Source organism: Anopheles arabiensis, chromosome 2 (assembly GCF_016920715.1).
Source record: "Anopheles arabiensis isolate DONGOLA chromosome 2, AaraD3, whole genome shotgun sequence".
NCBI lineage: Eukaryota > Metazoa > Arthropoda > Insecta > Diptera > Culicidae > Anopheles > Anopheles arabiensis.
Genome location: NC_053517.1, coordinates 11443085 through 11461157, shown reverse-complemented (window position 1 = coordinate 11461157; position 18073 = coordinate 11443085). Strand labels below are relative to the sequence as shown.

The following is an 18073-nucleotide window of genomic DNA, read 5'->3' as shown; positions in this document are numbered from 1 at the left end:
ATCGGCCGTGGTTCAGAAGAGAATCAATCTTGTCCGGTCTTGCAGAATTCGTTGCACCTATCAAAAAGACCACCGGGCCTTGAGACCAAGCAAACGATTAAGATCTAATTTAAACCTTTCCTGTTACTGATACAACTAATCCTCTTCTGATTTGGTCATTTAGAATGAAGATAGGATATTATATTAACACGTAATGTCGCTGATGTGGGTGATATCAATGCTCGTTTTATTTGTGACATATTGTTCGATTAATTTTACACAATCGCGAGCTCGTGTGTGAGTGTATGGTATTCCAAAGCACTGCAACACACGTTAGGAGCAACATCAATCACAATAATGCGATAAATCACCTGCTTCTAACCTCAAAACAACGGGCACGCCACACATACTCCCCTACGCCCCGCCTCATCGAAGAAGTTTGCCAGCAACATCACCGTTTCCAGCTGAGTGATCATCAATCGGTCACACATACACACACACACACATACGAACAAACAAGCTACAACTCCAAAAAAGCTTCCACAACGGTGGGTGGCTAAAGCTGATGTTAGTTTGCCGGCGTGTTGTGGAGCACAAGGGTGATGTTAATGTAGCTTCCTCTTGCTCTTCCAGCTCCTCTTCTCATGCGTACCAGAATCGGGAGGAAAGCGGAGTGATTTACGGTACTTTTTTGGGGTGAAATACCCACACACACACACACACACACAATATGTGGAGCCATAATTTATCGAACACCGATCGGGATGATCTTGCCCCGCGTGCGTTCGGTTGGTGGAAAGGTACCGTTTTGAGCTCTTTTTTTTTTGGTTGGTTTTCTAGCTCTTTCAATGCCCTCCTCCCTCCTCTCCTCGGCCACCGGGACCAATTAGGCACAACCGAGTGGGGCCAGAGAAGATGGTGGGTTGCACGAGGTCGCTTCATGCATCATGCATCCCGTTCTATTTTCCTTGCTCTTGTGGTTTTGTCATGCTGTGATACACACCCCGTCCGGGGGTCAGATGAAACGGAAATTTTCTCCGGTGAAAGCCGTAAGCTGCACTGCTTGGACGTGGCCTTGCCCTCAAACCTGCTGATGAGTCGTCCATTCAAGCGTGCCTGCTGGCTAACTTTTATGACAAGCAGCGCTTTTTTTTGTTTCGTCTGGAGTTGCGTTCCATATGACAAATATGCGATCAAAGCGCGGTAGCTGCTGCAGCTTAGTTGTACGCAAAAAGTTGTAGAAAACGCACACGATCATCGTGCCTAAGCACACACCCGTGTATTCGCCGCCATTCTCGATTGGCTCTGATGTGTTGTTGTACTGCGCGCATTTTGCGATACACACAAAACTAACCAACTTCCCGATGGAAAGCGATACTTTGGTGTGTGTGTGTGCGATTTTTCCCTTTCTCAACTAATACTTTATTTTCACTGTCTAAGCGCGGCTGCGGACGACGATGTTGGCCAATGCAAGTGAAAATTAAACAAACACGTTCAGCGCGATCGCATGCCACCGACCTCACCGAGCAAAAGCAGCAGCAACAGCAGCACCAGCGCCCAAAGAAGGGCTAGACAACGACGCGATCCAAGGAGAGTAAAAACAAACTGCGCCTGCACACATAGGGCTCAATTAAAATGCCGGACCATATTTCCTCCCCAGCTCACACACTGCATCATCATCCCCCATTTGTACTCTCCCCGCCCCCTCCCATTTTCCCAAACAGACGGCGAGCCGGTGAGCGAGCTTTCGATGTGTCTCGTGTGGTGGCCCGCCTTGTTGGGAGTGAAATGCAGCAAAAGCTGGACATGGATGCATGCCGGCAGCATCAGCAGCAGCAGTAGCATCACTTGGCAAATGGGCATACCGTGAAGGCAAACTATTTACAGCTCGTGCTTTGGATGATGGCGAAAATTAGCTCCGTTTGTCTTGGTGGTAATGTGTTGCTAATGGGCAATTCGTTACTGTTTCAATCTAATCGTAGTTTTAAGCTGCTCGATCATGCGACGTACCAAATGGACCTAGGAGTTTATACAAAAACCTTTCCACAGTGAGAGAGAGAGAGATAAATAATGAAATCTGTTACATCAAAGCGAAAGAGATAGATTGAATGAGTTTTTACACGAAAACTTTGCACGATAAGCCGACATCTTTCTGTTTAGATTGACAGCCATCATATTCTAGACGACAAAGCAATCCCCGTGTTGAGGAGAAAGAGAGACCAATAGGACCTTGGTTAATGAGATATTGGTCGCGACGTGCTAATGATGAGTCACCGAAATGCTATGCAACACAGAACACAGTACAGCCTAGACAACACACGCGTCACGCGTCAAGGTTGCGAGGTTGCAATGGAGGAAAGAACTCCTATCCCACCGTGTCGCCATGGTCCCGGCGTCGGAGGTGTTCGGGCGGTGCGTCGAAGGGAAGCCTCACTAACAAGTATCCGGTCTGTTTCCGCTTTGGCGACACACCAATAATCTTACCCTCGGGCTTCCTGTCAATGTTACACACACGCCGAGAGCTTTTGGGCCACTCGTTGGGCGACCGCTTGGGCGGAAGCAACGAAGAACGATTTCCTTCGCTTAAGTACCCGGGGCACGGCAACCCGAACGACCGTCTCGAGGTGGATAATTTAGCGCTGACTGTGCCCTGTGCCGATTGTCATAGCATAGCAAACCTCAACCTGAACCGGCAAAAGACCACAGCGAAACAGTAGTTTTCACGGGCTGGGTGCGGGACAGCTTCTACTCGGCAAGCAGACGTGCCCGTAAAGCTTTCACGTGGTTTTGTTGCCAATGTTTAAAGTGAAAGAAAAGAAACACACACACGGACAGACCAGTGAATGTCACTTTTTTTTCACTCGATGAGACTTTTCTTTGCTAATTTTTTTCTCTCCCGGCATAGCGAATAGAGGTGGAAAAAAGACACACACACACACACACACACATTTCCCTACCCAGTTGGCCGGGCTTAACCGACACATTCGTTGTTCCGGAGCTTACGGTCGTCGGGTTTGGCCGGTCGGTCTTCCTAACGAAGTGGCCACCGTGCAGTGCTTGACACGCATTTTGCGCTCATTAACCCAGTTTTTTTTTGGGGGGTGAAGACCATTCCAGTTGGCATGCATATAACGGGCGAAATAATACGTCAGCAGGTGGTCAGGTCAGACTGCAATGTGCCATCCCCTAGGTATTTTAGTACCTCTCCTTGTTGCCTAGTGATCTTTTTTCCTCTTCTCCTGATCAAACCCATAACAAATCATCACAATTAACATTTTCATTAAACAGATTGCGTAAAGAAAACCATGCATTGGCGCTTCCTTTTGGATGCACTTTCTCTCTTTAATTTCTTTCACATCTTCACCTACTGCGCAAAACTAGTTAATAAACTGAACCGTCAGCAGCCAAAATTGGAAACGATAATCATCAAAACAAAGAAAGAAGTTGACGTCAAGCTGGTGCGCGCACGGTGGTGGTGATGACAGAAAAAAAAAAACACCAACTAATTTTCCGTTTGCAAGCGATCGCACACACATACCTACGATTGCATCACACTGCGCGAGCAGGCGGTGCAATTGCACTAATAAAATGCAGGCCGCAGTTCCGCAGACCGGAGGGCTGATAAAAGTTTCATTTTCGTTTACGAGACACATTCGCCACCAAACCCAATATTGGTGGGAGATGATCTCGGACAGACGGGCGGACGACAGCCAGGCAAATAGATAGGTGGTGGGTGGTTCCGTCATTGTTATAGCACGGTACTGTGCAGCTTCTTTCTTTCGTTCCAATCAGTCTCAAATTTCGGATCGAATTACAGCTGATGCAATATTGCAATATCACTTGGTGTGCGGTCAATGGAGAAAGCAGCTTCGGTTGGATGGGCCGTCGCGCTCCCGGGATACGGATCTCGCGGTTGTGCAATTAATTGAGCCCACTCTTGACAAGCAATCTAAGCACTGGATGATCATCGGATGATCGCTTTGTATGTGCTGGTGGCAACTGTTGCCTGTCCAGAGAGACGCGACCGTGCAAGTGAAGCTGTTCCTGATGGCGAGCCACATATCTGATGGCAGTAAAGGAAGATGAAACATTCTGACAACCAACCAAACACCTCAAGCTATAGCAAAAACCTTTATCCTAGTGGTGACAACGTCTAGGAGTGCACACCTTTGAATGTTCTTAGTACCACTCGCACGTAGAACAGAATAAGAATAAAACGAAACCGAAATACTTTAAGAATATTTTAGTTATTTATTTACGTTAATCAATATAGCAAATGGTATACTGCCACATAAAATGCTCGAGTAAAAATCGAGTTTTGTTTCGTTTGCTTCTATTTTGGGAACGTGTTTATGTGTTCGTTCTTGTTTACTCCAAAAACCGGAAGCAAACTAAACGTTACCTCGGTAGTAAGGGGTAAGAGTGGCGTTCTATCGGGGCAATAAAGAGATAGTTAATAAACCATTTTAATCATACGATCGTACATCTTCTTCATCTTAAATATGTTGGACAATTAATTTCAAATTCTGGATTACATTAACGCCTTTTGAACTTGAGAGTTCATGGGCCAATCTCTTAACCTATCAAAACAACTAAAAAGCAGCGCATCTTGATATCCAAAACAACTTAAACACAAACACAAATCCAATGTGATGCTCACTCTTAACAAACAATTATTTCTTCCAAACTGAACGATAAGAACGAATAAACTAAAAGTTACTATTCTACCTAAAGCGTGTAATAAGAATGTTACAATAGTACAGATGTTTAAGTGTGTGTTTGTGCTTGTTATGCTCATTTGCTTACCGAATCACGACGTTATCCCAGAATGAATGTCTAGCGATGGTGGTTGGAAGGAGTGTGAGTGGGTGGTGGTGGTGGTAGGGCAGTATTCGGGTGCGCGCAAGTAAGTGCCGACAGTTTACGCAAACGGCCGTTTAGCAGCGTAGAAACGAAATTACGAACGCACAAAAGTGTTACTGGACACGACGACACTCGTCTGGCTACTACTCTACGGGTGAGATGGAGGATCTTACGGGAGGAGAAGCGGATCTACAGCTGCTACGGAAGGACATGCAGAGGAGTTTTGTGGGTATGGGTGTGTGTGTGTGTGTGCGTTTGTCCGTAAAGACATGTCAGGGAGCCGCACTCTAGGAGCGAAAGGAGCAGGATACTTTTGTGACAGGACATGATCGAGACAAGGGAAACAGAGGACGAGAGAAAGAGAGAGAAAGAGAGGGTGGAGAGAGAAACAATTTAACGGGATTTGTTGTTCGGTTTCTGTTACGGGTAATGTTAAATCAACTATTACTGCCTAAAAGAGCATGTGACGATGATGATGATGATGATGATTATTGTAATGATAAACGATGTACACAGGTGTACTCGCGAGACTTAGCCTATTGCTTGCCCGATCCGAGCGATCGGAACGATCGGATCGTGTTGGAGCACGCGGGAAGGATTCGGCGGGAAGCAGGGTTCGTGGACCGGCGGCCGGTTGGTGGGATGGGAAGGTGTCGGACACTTACCAAGTGGCACCGAGGAGAGGAGTTTGTTCGTGTGCGAAAGGAGCCCGTTGTCGGCGAAGGCGCTGGCACCGTTCGTGTCCGTCCCGTTGTCCACACCGTCGAACCCGTTCGTCTCCTCCAGCAGCGACGTTTCCGACGGGTACTCGTACGTGGAGGTAAGCGAATCGTCGAACTGAATTTTGAACTGTAAATGGGAAAAAAAGCAGAGAAAAGGAAAATTTAGATAAGTTTTAAAATAGTGATCTATGATGGTACGCAAGTTTTACGGGGGTTTCCAGGAGTTTTCATAGCTGTGGGACACTTTGTTGCCTCATTCTTACTTGAAATTAACTTAATATAATGGGAATTGGACTGTATAGCACCCTTGTTGTATTCCAATAAGAATTTTCAAGGAGCCTGTTCAAAAAGGGTTCCATGTAGTCCAATTTCCATCATATGAAGTTCATTTCCCATGGAAAACTCAAGAACTCATGGAAAACCCTATATCCCCACAAGGATTTCGAGGATGGAAAACGCTTTCGCGTTGGTTCGCGTTGAGCTCACGTACACTAAAACCCAAACAGCAAACATTAATTATATCGTTCGTATTATTGAGGTGTAGCCGTCCTATTGATTTTACAGCAATTAAACACTAAACCAAAGCAATCGTATCGAAACAATCCCCGGCAGGGCAAACACAGCAATGCAACAAACACTGAACTATTAATTACTGCTGACCCACGTACCCGGCGCACATGGATTGTTTACACAAAACGCCAAAGGGGGGGGGTGTGAGTGTTAAATCCAGGGGATCGTAAATTTACAATGACACCACACAGGCACAACCGCACCAGAAGCTTGCAAATGCTGTATACTTTAACGTGTACACAGCCATCGTTGTGGCCGCTGAGGGTATCGCACTGTACCCGGTATCAATTTGACATCGGCAGCGCACACATCGAAACGTTCAGGCAAGCGTCGGATTGTCCGAGTGGCCGAAATGACCGACAATTGGGGCACTAACAAAATTCAAACCAACGCACCAAAACCCAAAACTCAGGACGAGCGGCAGGCAGAGCGGATCTCAGAGACACACAGAGTGGTAACAACAACAACATAAAAAAAAAAAACGCAAAAGCACACCAGCGATAGGAAGGAAGTTTTTATTGTGTGTGCGCGAGCGAGCATTCATATTGGCGCCTACCACAAGGGGGTAGAGGATGAACGAGGGGCAATGGAGGATTGTTGTCTATCGCTGCTTTTTTGCCTGATGATTGAATGTGGGTCGCGAAAAGTAAAAATTACAACACCACACCAGGGGTAGCAGCAACAATACCGAGCAAAAGCTTGCCTTCTCATTACACGCTTACCCGCGAGCGCGGCGCAGCGTTGAGAGTGAGATGGTTACAGCGTTAGCCATTGGAAAGACCGAGTGCCGAGATACACACACGGGGCATGCATTGCCAACATGCTCTCGGAAGCACCAAAACAATTAGTGTTGTCTACTGGAGAACGGGGGTGGGGGGGGACCGACCCAAACAACGGGGATGGTGGTGCCGTCCGAGTAGGCGCAAAAGAGCGCTAGGCGAGATGCTGGATGGTGGTGGTGGTGGTGATGAAAATTGGTGGAAAACAGAAGTAGGGAAAGCAAGCATGCAGTGTGGCCCACAGACCGAGGCGCGCGTGTTCGGTTGCCGCTGGAAAATACAAACGAGTCCACCATGCGTCAAAATGGCTCCCCCAAAGCCTCCACCAGCTGCGCCAGGCGCTGGTTCCACCCGTTTCTCTTCTCTGCCCAGAGAGAGAGAGAGAGAGCGAGAAAAACAACAATAAACAGCATATGAAAAGGAAGCAACAGAAGAAAAAAAAACACATCCAACTATCACCCACTTCCCAGTTCCAACTCCATTGGGTGGGTGGTGGGTGATTGGGGTGCAAAAAAAAAAAAAACAGTGGTACCCCACCCTCACACAATCCACAGCTAACCCACCGATAGTGTCGAGTGTGTGTGTGCGTGAGTGTGACTGGCTGTGTTGCGTTATTGTGTGGTCACTTCCGCCAGGCCAGCAGCGGCGGCGCAAGAAAAATCACATCACAGCTCTTCATGCGTCTCGGCACTCGAACGGAGCGTGTTTTTTTCAGTATAGGAAGTGTACAGCATAATTGGGTTGCATGTATAGAGTTGTGGATGGAAAATAGTGTCAATGTAGAGATTATGTTTCCTCTCCCTTCTTCCCATCATCCCTTGCAGCAGCGGGTGCTTATGACCTATCAAAACATAATTTACCACTGTTAACTATATTGTTTTCACTGTTTTCGTTTACGCCCCCCTTGTTGGGCGTGGTGGTGGTGCTGCTGCTGCGTTAGTACTTTCTTCTCCTCCTCGCACGCAGCATCACACGCTTGATTCACTTTATCATTTGCGCCAGAAAGCGTGTGCGCGTTAGAGTACGTCTCCTCTTCAGTGAGTGGTTGTGTGTGCGGATAATATATGACCTTTTACTTGATTTGTTTTTTTTTCTCTCTCTCTCTCTCTATGTCTTCTGCTTCCGGTGTTGATCCAGCTTGACTTTTCCACTATACAGTGCAAAGACAGGGCGACGGCTATTTGTCAGTGATACTTCACCGGAATTAAAATGCATAATTTAGGATGGTTTATGAGGAAGGACACATAACTCACTCTCTGTCGCTCTCGTGCGATGTTCCCGTTTCCGGCAGCCATAGCAGAAACCGGCCACGTTTTGGAAGTGAAACAAAGAGCGGTTGAGAATGTTGGGGATGCAGTTTTATTGACGTTTGAGAGCACATTTTCAAATCTGTGCAGCTTGCTGACTGAATATTAGCAATTATTATTATAATTTATAGCCCATAAATTCATTTCTCTCCCAAACTAACGCTAAGATAATAAAAGCTTTTGCAGAAGCTCTGTTTGTCTTTTTCTCTTTCTCTCTTTCTCTCTCGTTATTGTCCAGGAAATGATTAATTATACTTAGAAAGCATTCTGAAGCAAACCTACCGAGAGTAAAATATTCCGGCAAACGGAAGTGCAAAAATAATTGACTTTACGACCACCACACCGATTCTCAATAAACAAAATCGAGCTCAATCGAGGACTGCGCGCCTGGCTATGTGTGTGCAGCAGCATATTCGAATTGGATTGCATACATTAGAAGCACTCTGAGCAAATGAGTGCCACTTTACCCGCGCGCTGCTCGTTCACGCTCAAAGTGCCTCTGGAAGTCAATTTGGTCAATCGGTGTACACACCACCCCGTTTGCACACCACAAAAACCGAACCGATGTAACGGGTATTATGCTCCCCGGGGGCATTTGGTTTCGTTAGCGTCCATTCCCTCTCCTCGAAAGGGGAAGGGGAGTTGGGTGGAAAATAAAATTCAAATGGAAACCAATCAAGAACAGCAATTTGAGGCAGATTCTGTTCTACGGTATTCTCCTTCGCATGCTCCGGGTGCGAGCATTGGGTGAATGGCGGTAAAATCTTCTTAGAAAACAACCTCCCAGCTAGACTCGGATGCGTCTTCAGAGTTCAATGGGGTCCTGACAAACGGGTGAGCACACACACTTACTACAGCTGAACTCATCAATAAGATTTCTTTGCTGAAATGAATGAATTGATTTTGAAACGAATGGCCAGCATGATGATGGGGGTTTTATGGGCAAGAATCTGCTTTTCTCAAGATGACAAATCCTACTAGCAAGTGCATACAAATCATTCAATAGAACACGAGTTATGCAGGGTGGAACGGTGGATCAATTGAAAAAATAGCATGAAATGGAAGATCGAAAGGGAAACGCTCTCTATTCATCTTTTCCACTGAAATTAAATAAGGGCATTTATGTAAGAGGTTGCGACACATTTTGAAGTAGAACGTTAATTATTTCGAGTGTACGGTATACAGTGTGCATTTTGGAGCAATAGCATGTTGGAAATGAATAAATCAGACTGAACTTACATTCAATAAGCAGATTTTGGACAATACTCAGGAATATTTTAGCAATTGAAACAGTGGTACGATAATTCTTCATTAGTTGTATAAGGATCATTTTATTCTGAATTCTACAAAGGGATCTTCTTGCACACAAACCGAGAAAATATAATCAAAATTTATTGCATTTCAAAATTCAAAATTAAACCAGCTGCACCACACCCCAATCACAGTACATTTTACACCTTCATAACGATCCGCATGGCTGCAATTTAATACCATAGCAATCCATTTCCATCCAGTGGACAACAGGTCAAACAACTTCACCAGATGTGATCCTCCTCCTGTTGTCCCGTACTACACCAGCAACCTGCAAGAATGGTAATCTCTTCTGACACTCCATATTTTCCCAACCCAGGCACGATCGAGCGATTGACGCAACTCGAACCAGGGGGGGTTTTTGCACATTTGCTGTTGTGTATACGCGGATCGACGCCTTACGTGACTCCTTAATGCCACCTCTCCCCTGTGCCTCCTAACCTTTCTGCTCGGGAGCGTGTTTCCTTTACAATTTATACGATTCTGCACAGTAAAGCCCGCTCCCGCAGCTTGGTCACGCGGACAGAGTTCAGCAAAACTTTAAAAAGTGGATTTCAATCACGACCAGCAGCGTAGAGAGCGACGAAAGGCGAAGGGGAGCTAAACAAACAGGAAAGAAAGGGGTAAACCATTGATCTGCAAATGCAGCCGTGTGCTGTTGTGAGTGAGTGGACTGCACCCGTGCACCATGACATTACTTAAGTGCATCGATTTGTCCACCCGGTCGACGATATCTATTGTGACAGTTCGAGTGGAATCGGAACGTTTGCGCACTAGCTATCTTTACTACAAACTGCTTCTCTATTACAACCCGTAACCCGCAACCAACAGCAGCACACCCTTGCCCTCGCTGCTAAACACTGATACTGGTGGAATAGAGGTACGAAAAGTAAGAGATGGCGCAATCAATTCGATTGCACTGTAACCCACGAACGGCGGAACGTGCAAAACCCCAAATCTCTATTCATCACACGACCGATCGGAAAATGAAAGTGGTTGCGATTACATTGCCAACACACAACCTCCTCCTGGGCAAAGTGTAACTTTCCCAACATAAATGCACATAACAAAAAGTGGGCAAAGCGGGGGCATATTTTGTTGGTATTTCGATGGGTATTTATTTTTGCGCATTTGCACTTCGTTTGCGGCTTTCATTCATATTCCACTCACACGGGCATTAAGGATGAACGTTGACGTAATCGAAAAATTGGTAAGTACAACTAGGCGGGCGTGTTTTGTAGTAACATCCCGCTACGAATTCGTGATGCGATGGGTGCGAAAGTTTGTTGAACTGTCCAGGCTGGTCTCTGATGTCACTTTCTGTGGCGCGAAATAGCAAACAACGTGTCCAGCGTGTTGGATTGGCTATTTGCTCAAAATATACCTGTTTGTTTGCCCGTCCTTCTAGAAAGATATTTCATTCGTAAGAGGGAGGCAAAGGTACCGCAGATTTTTAATCAAGAGCCACTAAGGACATTGGGTTAGCAGCTGGTCAATGTATCAAAGGCAACCACCTGGTTTGTTTGATCGAATCGTAACAGCATGACGCTTTTTCCACCTCGATCGCTCAGCATACTTCAGAGACACCAGTGTAAAGGTGCCATAGCAGCACGTGCCCTGCTCCAATCCAATTTCAATGCATGTTTGCGAAATTGTAACGACCACGACCGACGCCAGTCAAGTCAAACCTCACCGGGAAACACGTAGCCGGGCTCCCCCTTGAAGGAAACAACAATGGGTCGCCTACCGAATGAAAGCGAATGCAACTGCTGCAGCCTAAGCATTCATTGCCATTCGCGCGGCCCTCACACCTCACCTTGCACGCTTCTTGAAGCAGTGTGGTTCAGGTTGATAAGAAAAGGGGCTTTAAATGGTTGCAGGCGCGCATTGGTTTCGCATTGCTGGCGCATGTAGTGTGTTATAAAAATAAGGGGGGAGCCGTCGTTCGAGCAGTAGAACTCCACCATCTCCCTAAATGGAACACACAATGACGCATAGGTTCGTTGGATACTGTTTGCTGTAGAATTTAGCGAAAGCAATGAACCGAACGAAAAACGGGCAGCAAGTGGGAGTTGTCCCGGGCGGTGTTGTCTAGTGCTTTGTGCGAAATAAAACAGGGGAAACAGTAACGAGTAAGTGATGCACTTGAATGTATGCTAAAATGGGCAACAGGGCATGAAGTGGCGTTTGAAAAGCGTTGGTAGAAGTAAGTCTACGCTGAGAGAGTGATTCATCTGTGAGTTTCATGTTGCCATCTCACAGGCAGTAAAATTCATTTTATGAGGAATATTTTTAAAATGATTTTCAAAACTGTTTGTTAGTTTACATAGAGTTTTTTATTAAGCTTCTTTGCAACGCAGTATTTCTATGGCAATTTTCATTTCTTAACGGCCTTTCTCAACTACGTTCTACCAATTTTGCAATCCGCTGGAAGCGACCTCCAAATGCGATTCAATTTAAAGCGCGTTTGTCACACAACCACCTCCACACGGGCAGTCCCTGGCCATTCCACGGTACCCCAAGCTTACCGCAATTATCAACGAAGTTGTAGCTGCTTCGAAAGCGCGGCGACTGCATGATAAATGCTATTGCTGGTGCAGCACAATGCCCCATGCGGCGTACCCATTATTACCACATATCAAATGTACTCTCCGTGAGTACGGACACGCTGTGCCAGTAACTTTAACTTCCCCTTCCACATGATCTGTGTGTGTGTGTGCCCTTCAAGAAGTGAAGACCCTTCGGGGGCCTTCTTCTTCCTCGATTACTCGATTGCTCGGTTATGGTTGAGTGCAGTTTGTCGTGGACGACACGGTAGTGCATCGTAGGGTTTCGGCACGAAACTAGCCCGCTAGCAGTGGGGAGCTTTGCATTTGCACTTAACGCGCATGACACCCTTTGTTTCGCAGGTCTGAAGGAAACCCACACGGCGATGTGATCAAAGGAAAGGACGAGACAGGAGTTCAGGGCCTCAGAACAGAAACAAATGCAGCCAAAATCGACAGCACAATGACAGCGACAGGATGAATGTACCTTTTGTGTCGATTTTGAAACGTACTCCACACTCTTCCGCAACCCCTAATCACGTGAATGCAAATTTAAAACTCGCAAAACAAAAAACACCCCACGTCTCATCAGAGTCAAATTAAAAAAAGTCTTTCCTTTTTCTTCCACTCAAAAAGAAGAAGGGAAAACAAAATAAAACTCTCTTTTTGCAAACATTTGCATATGCGAAAGCACACTGGCCCCGTACATGCTACTTTTGCCCGTCCGGGTGAGATTTGGTTGACTTTTTGTGGTTTGTTTTTCCCCCCTGAATTGTTTTTTTTTAATTTTTTTGCGGAAGAAAAAGACACGTGGTGACAGTTGCGACTGACACACACACAAACACACAGCAAAGCGCAAAAGCAATCATAAGATGGATGGCGGAAAACCAGTCTACGACACCACTTTCCCCCAGGAAAACGAGACAAAACTGCATCGCCCAGTAAGTTTTCCGGTGTACTTTGAAGGGGTTGTTTTGCTTTTGTGTTGACATTTGCATGCCTTCGGCCAGTTCCCCCCCCCCCCCCCAATCATCGTCATCATGATGATGCCGCCAGCCACACGACACTGGTTGTGGTAGTGTATGGCTGTAGTAAAACAACAGAAAGGTGTCACTCCGGCCGCGGTCCTAACTCCAAAGCAGACACGTTCGCCGTGGCAAAAATGCGACGAAACGTTTCGTTTTTGCAAATAGAGCAATTTTCGTGCCCGTCACGCAAATTGAGCCCCGCCTCGAAGCTTCGCAAAGTGGCTCGACGACGCACTCCACCGCCAAATGATTTGCATGAGCTCAGCAATCCCGGTTCCTTTGTTGCTGCCCAGCATAATGTGCATAACGCAGGGGGGATGGGGGGGGGCATATAAATGGTAGACTGACTCTCCAATCAATAATGGAGCAGTAGTGTACAAGCAACTAAGAGTCGTAATGAAACCTAGCCAGCTCCGTCATTTCCTGCCGTTTCGACAACTTCGACTGTGGTTAGCTGGAGCCTTAAGCGAACAAGAGACGTCGATGTTTCGTTGGTTTGGGCATGCTGCTACTGCTACGCCAAAAAGCAGAACAGGTGTGACAATTGTATGTGTTTCAGGTTTTATGGCACTGCACGTCTGTACGCGACTGCCGTGTCTGCCCTCCCCACTGTCAAGCAAAGTCAACAACAGGCTGGGAAAGTCAACGAACAAATCAAACACAACGGACCGATGGAGAAACCAAACGGAACGCTTTTTCCAATGATCCAATTTGTGTCGTTACATTTTCGATGATGTCATTCGCAGGTTTTGATGTCATCAGCATATTATGGATGGCGTGGGACGCAATAAAGTAGAAGTAGGATAATTGATGACTTTGCAGGAATATTCATATTGATGGAATATTGTCTAGAATAACTGCAACAAGCAGTGTATGTGTGTTTTAAAGTGTATCTAGGCATTAAAAAGCATACGACCTAAAGTTGTGAATGGATGTATTAAAGAGGCTTCCAGACCTTCAGTAGGCTCACTGATCAATAATTAAACTCACTCAACGGGCCATAAATTTAACCATTATTAGCTCCTTCACCAGGCAAGCAGATCTTTACTGTCAAAACGTACGAGTAATAGTTTTTCAAGGCGCTGCTAATCTCATATCTTAATTAAAGACCTTGAAGCACGAAGCACTTGATCGACTTCACGATTCCAGCAGACAACAAGTATAGGAGGCGTTTTCGAGAACCTTTTCCTTACATTCGAAGCACTACAGAACCACGGATTATTGCCACTTAATAAGTTGTCTTCCTACGCCCACTGGACGCCTGGAGGTCTCAAGGCCATAACGGACAAAGTGTCTGAATGATGCCGACCGGGTTTGTGAAGGGGTTTGTGTAGGTTTGACAGTTTTGGACAGAAGCCGAAAATAAACGCACGTATCGTATCGGGATGGGTTTATAGTTTATTAACCGAATAAATGATCGTCATGATTGCGGTGTGGTCTTGACCTCAGTCACCACCACCTGCTTTTCTGTGTAGAGATGTGATGTCATTCTCCACCGTATGCCCACTACATGGGCTCTTCTTATGGAACTTTGTTCTTGTTAATCAAACCTATCGACCTATTTCATGGAATGGTACACGTTTGACACATGCGTTGAGCTTAAAGTATCATATTTATTGTTACCAGACATCTTCGTTGCTGAAGATATGCTGAAGAAATTTCTACAAAATAAATCCTATTGCTACCTTTCATATAAATGAACTAACATGCTCTACGTGCACAAGACGCCTGACCCAAACTAAGAGCAGCGACAACAGCGTTAAGATCTTAGTTACAGATATATGGCATTAATGGCTGGCACGCATCTTTTCATTAAACCATTTTCTACTCCCATACACCTTAAAACCCCATTCTGAAGAGTAGCGAAAGAATTTCCAAAGAATTGCATCCACATAACATTCAAACAACACCCGCCGTCTCTCACCTTCTGTGCGAAGGATGGCCCAAAAGCAATGAAGTTAACTAAAACATTTTCCTGTCCCAATTTCTTCCAAAATCCAAAGAGCATTTTTGACACTATAATGAAAACATTTCCATCCACTTTCTGTCAACGGGAGGGACGGAAAAAATAAAGCAATTCCCATTACTGAGAATTCTCACATGGGCTTGGGCCAGTCACTGCCGAATGCTAAGGAATGCCAACACTCCCACCAAAATCTTCCCAACAGGAGGGAAACAAACCCAATGCAACGGACAAACCCTTCCCGGGGTCGAATTCTCATGGAAAACGTGAAGAACGGCACACGGGAACATGAATGTGAAATAAAAAAAGAGAAGGTGTGACCTCTGGTGTTCGACGTTCCCTGGCCTGTCGTCTTCTCGTAGGAGTTGATTTTATCAGAACCCAACGATGAGAACATGAACAACACACCCCGTCGTCCGCCTCTGCTTCGTTACTGACATTTGACCTTGCGTTTCAGTGTGTTCTGGTCTGAGTGCCGAAACAGCTCGGGAGCGTAGATCACTGAACTTGGTTGAACTTTGTCACCGAGCAGCAAGAGCTCCAAATATTATGCAAAAATATGCCACCCCTTTTCAAAATGCGGGTGTTACTGAACGATGACGCACAAGTGGTCCCGTGGTTGGAACATCTAGGTTTTGCAGTGTATAAAATTTGTTTAGTGGACCTGCGTTGAGTGCACGGGAGCAGTTTCTGGGAAGTTTTATCATCTGGTCGGTGGTCTGTTTCCCTTCTCGAAACGGCGGAACGGGATTTACTTCAAAGTTATGGCTATAAAAGGATTGGATAGTTTCGAAACGTATCATTTTGTCAAGTATCCATCCGTTAGAAACTGGCATTAGAATGTCATTACGATCGATTTTGTAACTTTCCGGTTGCCAAGCTCATTATCATTAGCATAGCGCGCACACCGGGGTAGAGTAACGAAATGGTTTGCCGACTCTTGGATAGCTCGGGAGGGAATGTTGTACACTGCAACTTTACATCATCTGCATAATGGATCAAACGAGGCGAGTGATTTTGACTGCACTTTACTACAGCCAGCTTCGTTCCAGCCTCCGTCTAACCAGCAAGTGTGTATGAACATGGGTTTATTATTTGCATCCAGTCTCGTGTGTGCTTCGTCGTTCTGCGAGAAGGACTGCTTCTGCTGGTGCAACCCAAAACGCTCCGTTCAGAATAAGGAGAGGCCGAAGGAAGATGACGACAATGCATCATTTTGTACAGCACATTGTAAAGTCATAAAATTGTGCTCGCCCTCCTCCTTGATTAATGTGTTTCCACATACACGACGAGCAGAGAATTCCACCACACATACATTACGCAAACACATAATGTTCTTTCTCTCCATCGCATCCATCACGTGCCCATATACGTGGCAACGTGGCAGCAGAATGTCAAACAACCCATCATAAAAAAGGAATTTTCTCGTTGTTCTTCGGTGTTCATTAAACTCATGCAGTATTGCAGCATGTGAAGCACAATACTGTTGGTTTCGTATTTTGATTGCGTGCATTATGGGATGTGAATGGCCTCGAAATGCAGAGCAGATGCTGTTAGCAACAGACGCTACTACACATTTGATTCTGATATTTTACTGCCAAAGCACGTGCACATGCAGGAGATGCACAATTGAGCCAAACCTGCCACTCTTACGGAACGGGGATTCAGTAGAGGGCACAAGACAAGGCAAAAATTCACCGACTTTCTCCCCCAGGGCGTCAGCCGTCGTGCACCGGCCAACCCTTTAAACAAATTAAGCCACAATTAATTTATGTAATCGAAAAACGTACGATACTGTTTGTGTTAAATTAATCGCACTTTTGCGTGGTACGCATGTTTGCTTTCGGTAGCGATTTTTTGAATACCATTTTGCCGTCTTTCACACCCGCTGCACTGTGCTTGCATCACACATTTGCATCTGGTGTGGATCCATCATCACTTCCGCGGGGCAGTTGGGATATTTTGGAGGGACGGGGGGCAGCGTTTGAGGGAAGTGGACAAGAAAGGGGCATGTGCGTTGCACCGCATGTGCTTCCGCAATTCGTTTTCGGCGTACGTGAAGAAGTATGGGGAGGATGCAGTTTGCACATTACCACCGTCCACCGGGTTACATGTTTTTCGTTGTTCCATTAACACACAAACATACCAGATTGATGCAAAGCTTCTCGCGTTGATTTTAAAGCTTAAAAATAGACCGTCAAAAGCATTATGCAAGAACCCGTGTACGAAAATATGATTGAACTGTGTAAATACAGGTGGTACTACCGGAACAACAAATCGCCCCGCAGCTTGTTTGATAATGGAGTAATATAAATTCTTTTTTTTGAGCATGGCGCGAACGAAAGGAACCGAAGAGCTTTAAATATATTTCAGGCTCCCTTCTCTCTCTCTCTCGTTGCACTTTTTCCATCCGGCAGTGTGTTCCGGCAGCATGGAGCATTTGAAATATGACGTTGATAAAAATGCATGACCAGCAGCATGACCACTAAGGCTAGAGAAAAAAGAAGGGTTTTCGTAACCCGTTCTGCTGCAAGCAGCCTACACACGAATGGCCACAGAAAGGAGCACATGTTGATAAATGTGCGAATGGACGAAACGCCGAGGAAAAAATAGCACACGAATTAACGCGTGTCAGATGACGCGCTCTACCCATCATCCTTCGCGGAATCCAAATTTGACCACCCGTTACGCCATACTAGTAGGTAAGGTTGTGTTTAACTTTTTTGTTGGTCCCTTTGTGGTTATACGTCTTGTTCTCGTTTTGTTATTCTTGCACTACGCGAAGTTCTGCTGCTGGTGTTGCTTCGTCAGCTTTCCACTTCCTCATTTTTTCGGCCATGTTTTGCCACTCTGTTGCTATCAATTTCCTTCCGTAAATGAATCACTTTTTTTGTCACACGAATTTAAAATGTTTTTTTTTGTTGTTGCTGGCGCGCGTTCTTTTGAAGCAGAACCGCACACGTTTAAGTAATTCATCACATCGTGCGGCGCTGGGCAGTTAACTG

The 18073-nt window shown here is 45.7% G+C and overlaps 1 protein-coding gene across 11 annotated transcripts in view; it reads right to left on the bottom strand.

Moving 5' to 3' along the window:
- LOC120898720 (homeotic protein female sterile) overlaps positions 1–18073 on the bottom strand; it is a 65895-nt gene that overhangs the window by 4393 nt on the left and 43429 nt on the right. For 7 of the 11 annotated variants that reach the window (XR_005738693.1, XM_040304934.1, XM_040304933.1 and 4 more), the window contains one exon: positions 5508–5691. Coding sequence is in view for 9 of the 11 variants with exons in the window: in XM_040304934.1 (XP_040160868.1) it covers positions 5508–5691 (184 nt within the window). In the remaining 2 variants the exon portion in view is untranslated. Of the gene's footprint in view, positions 1–4207; positions 5153–5507; positions 5692–18073 lie in introns of those variants that run through there. The other 4 variants (XR_005738694.1, XM_040304939.1, XM_040304942.1 and 1 more) reach the window with 4 other exon arrangements.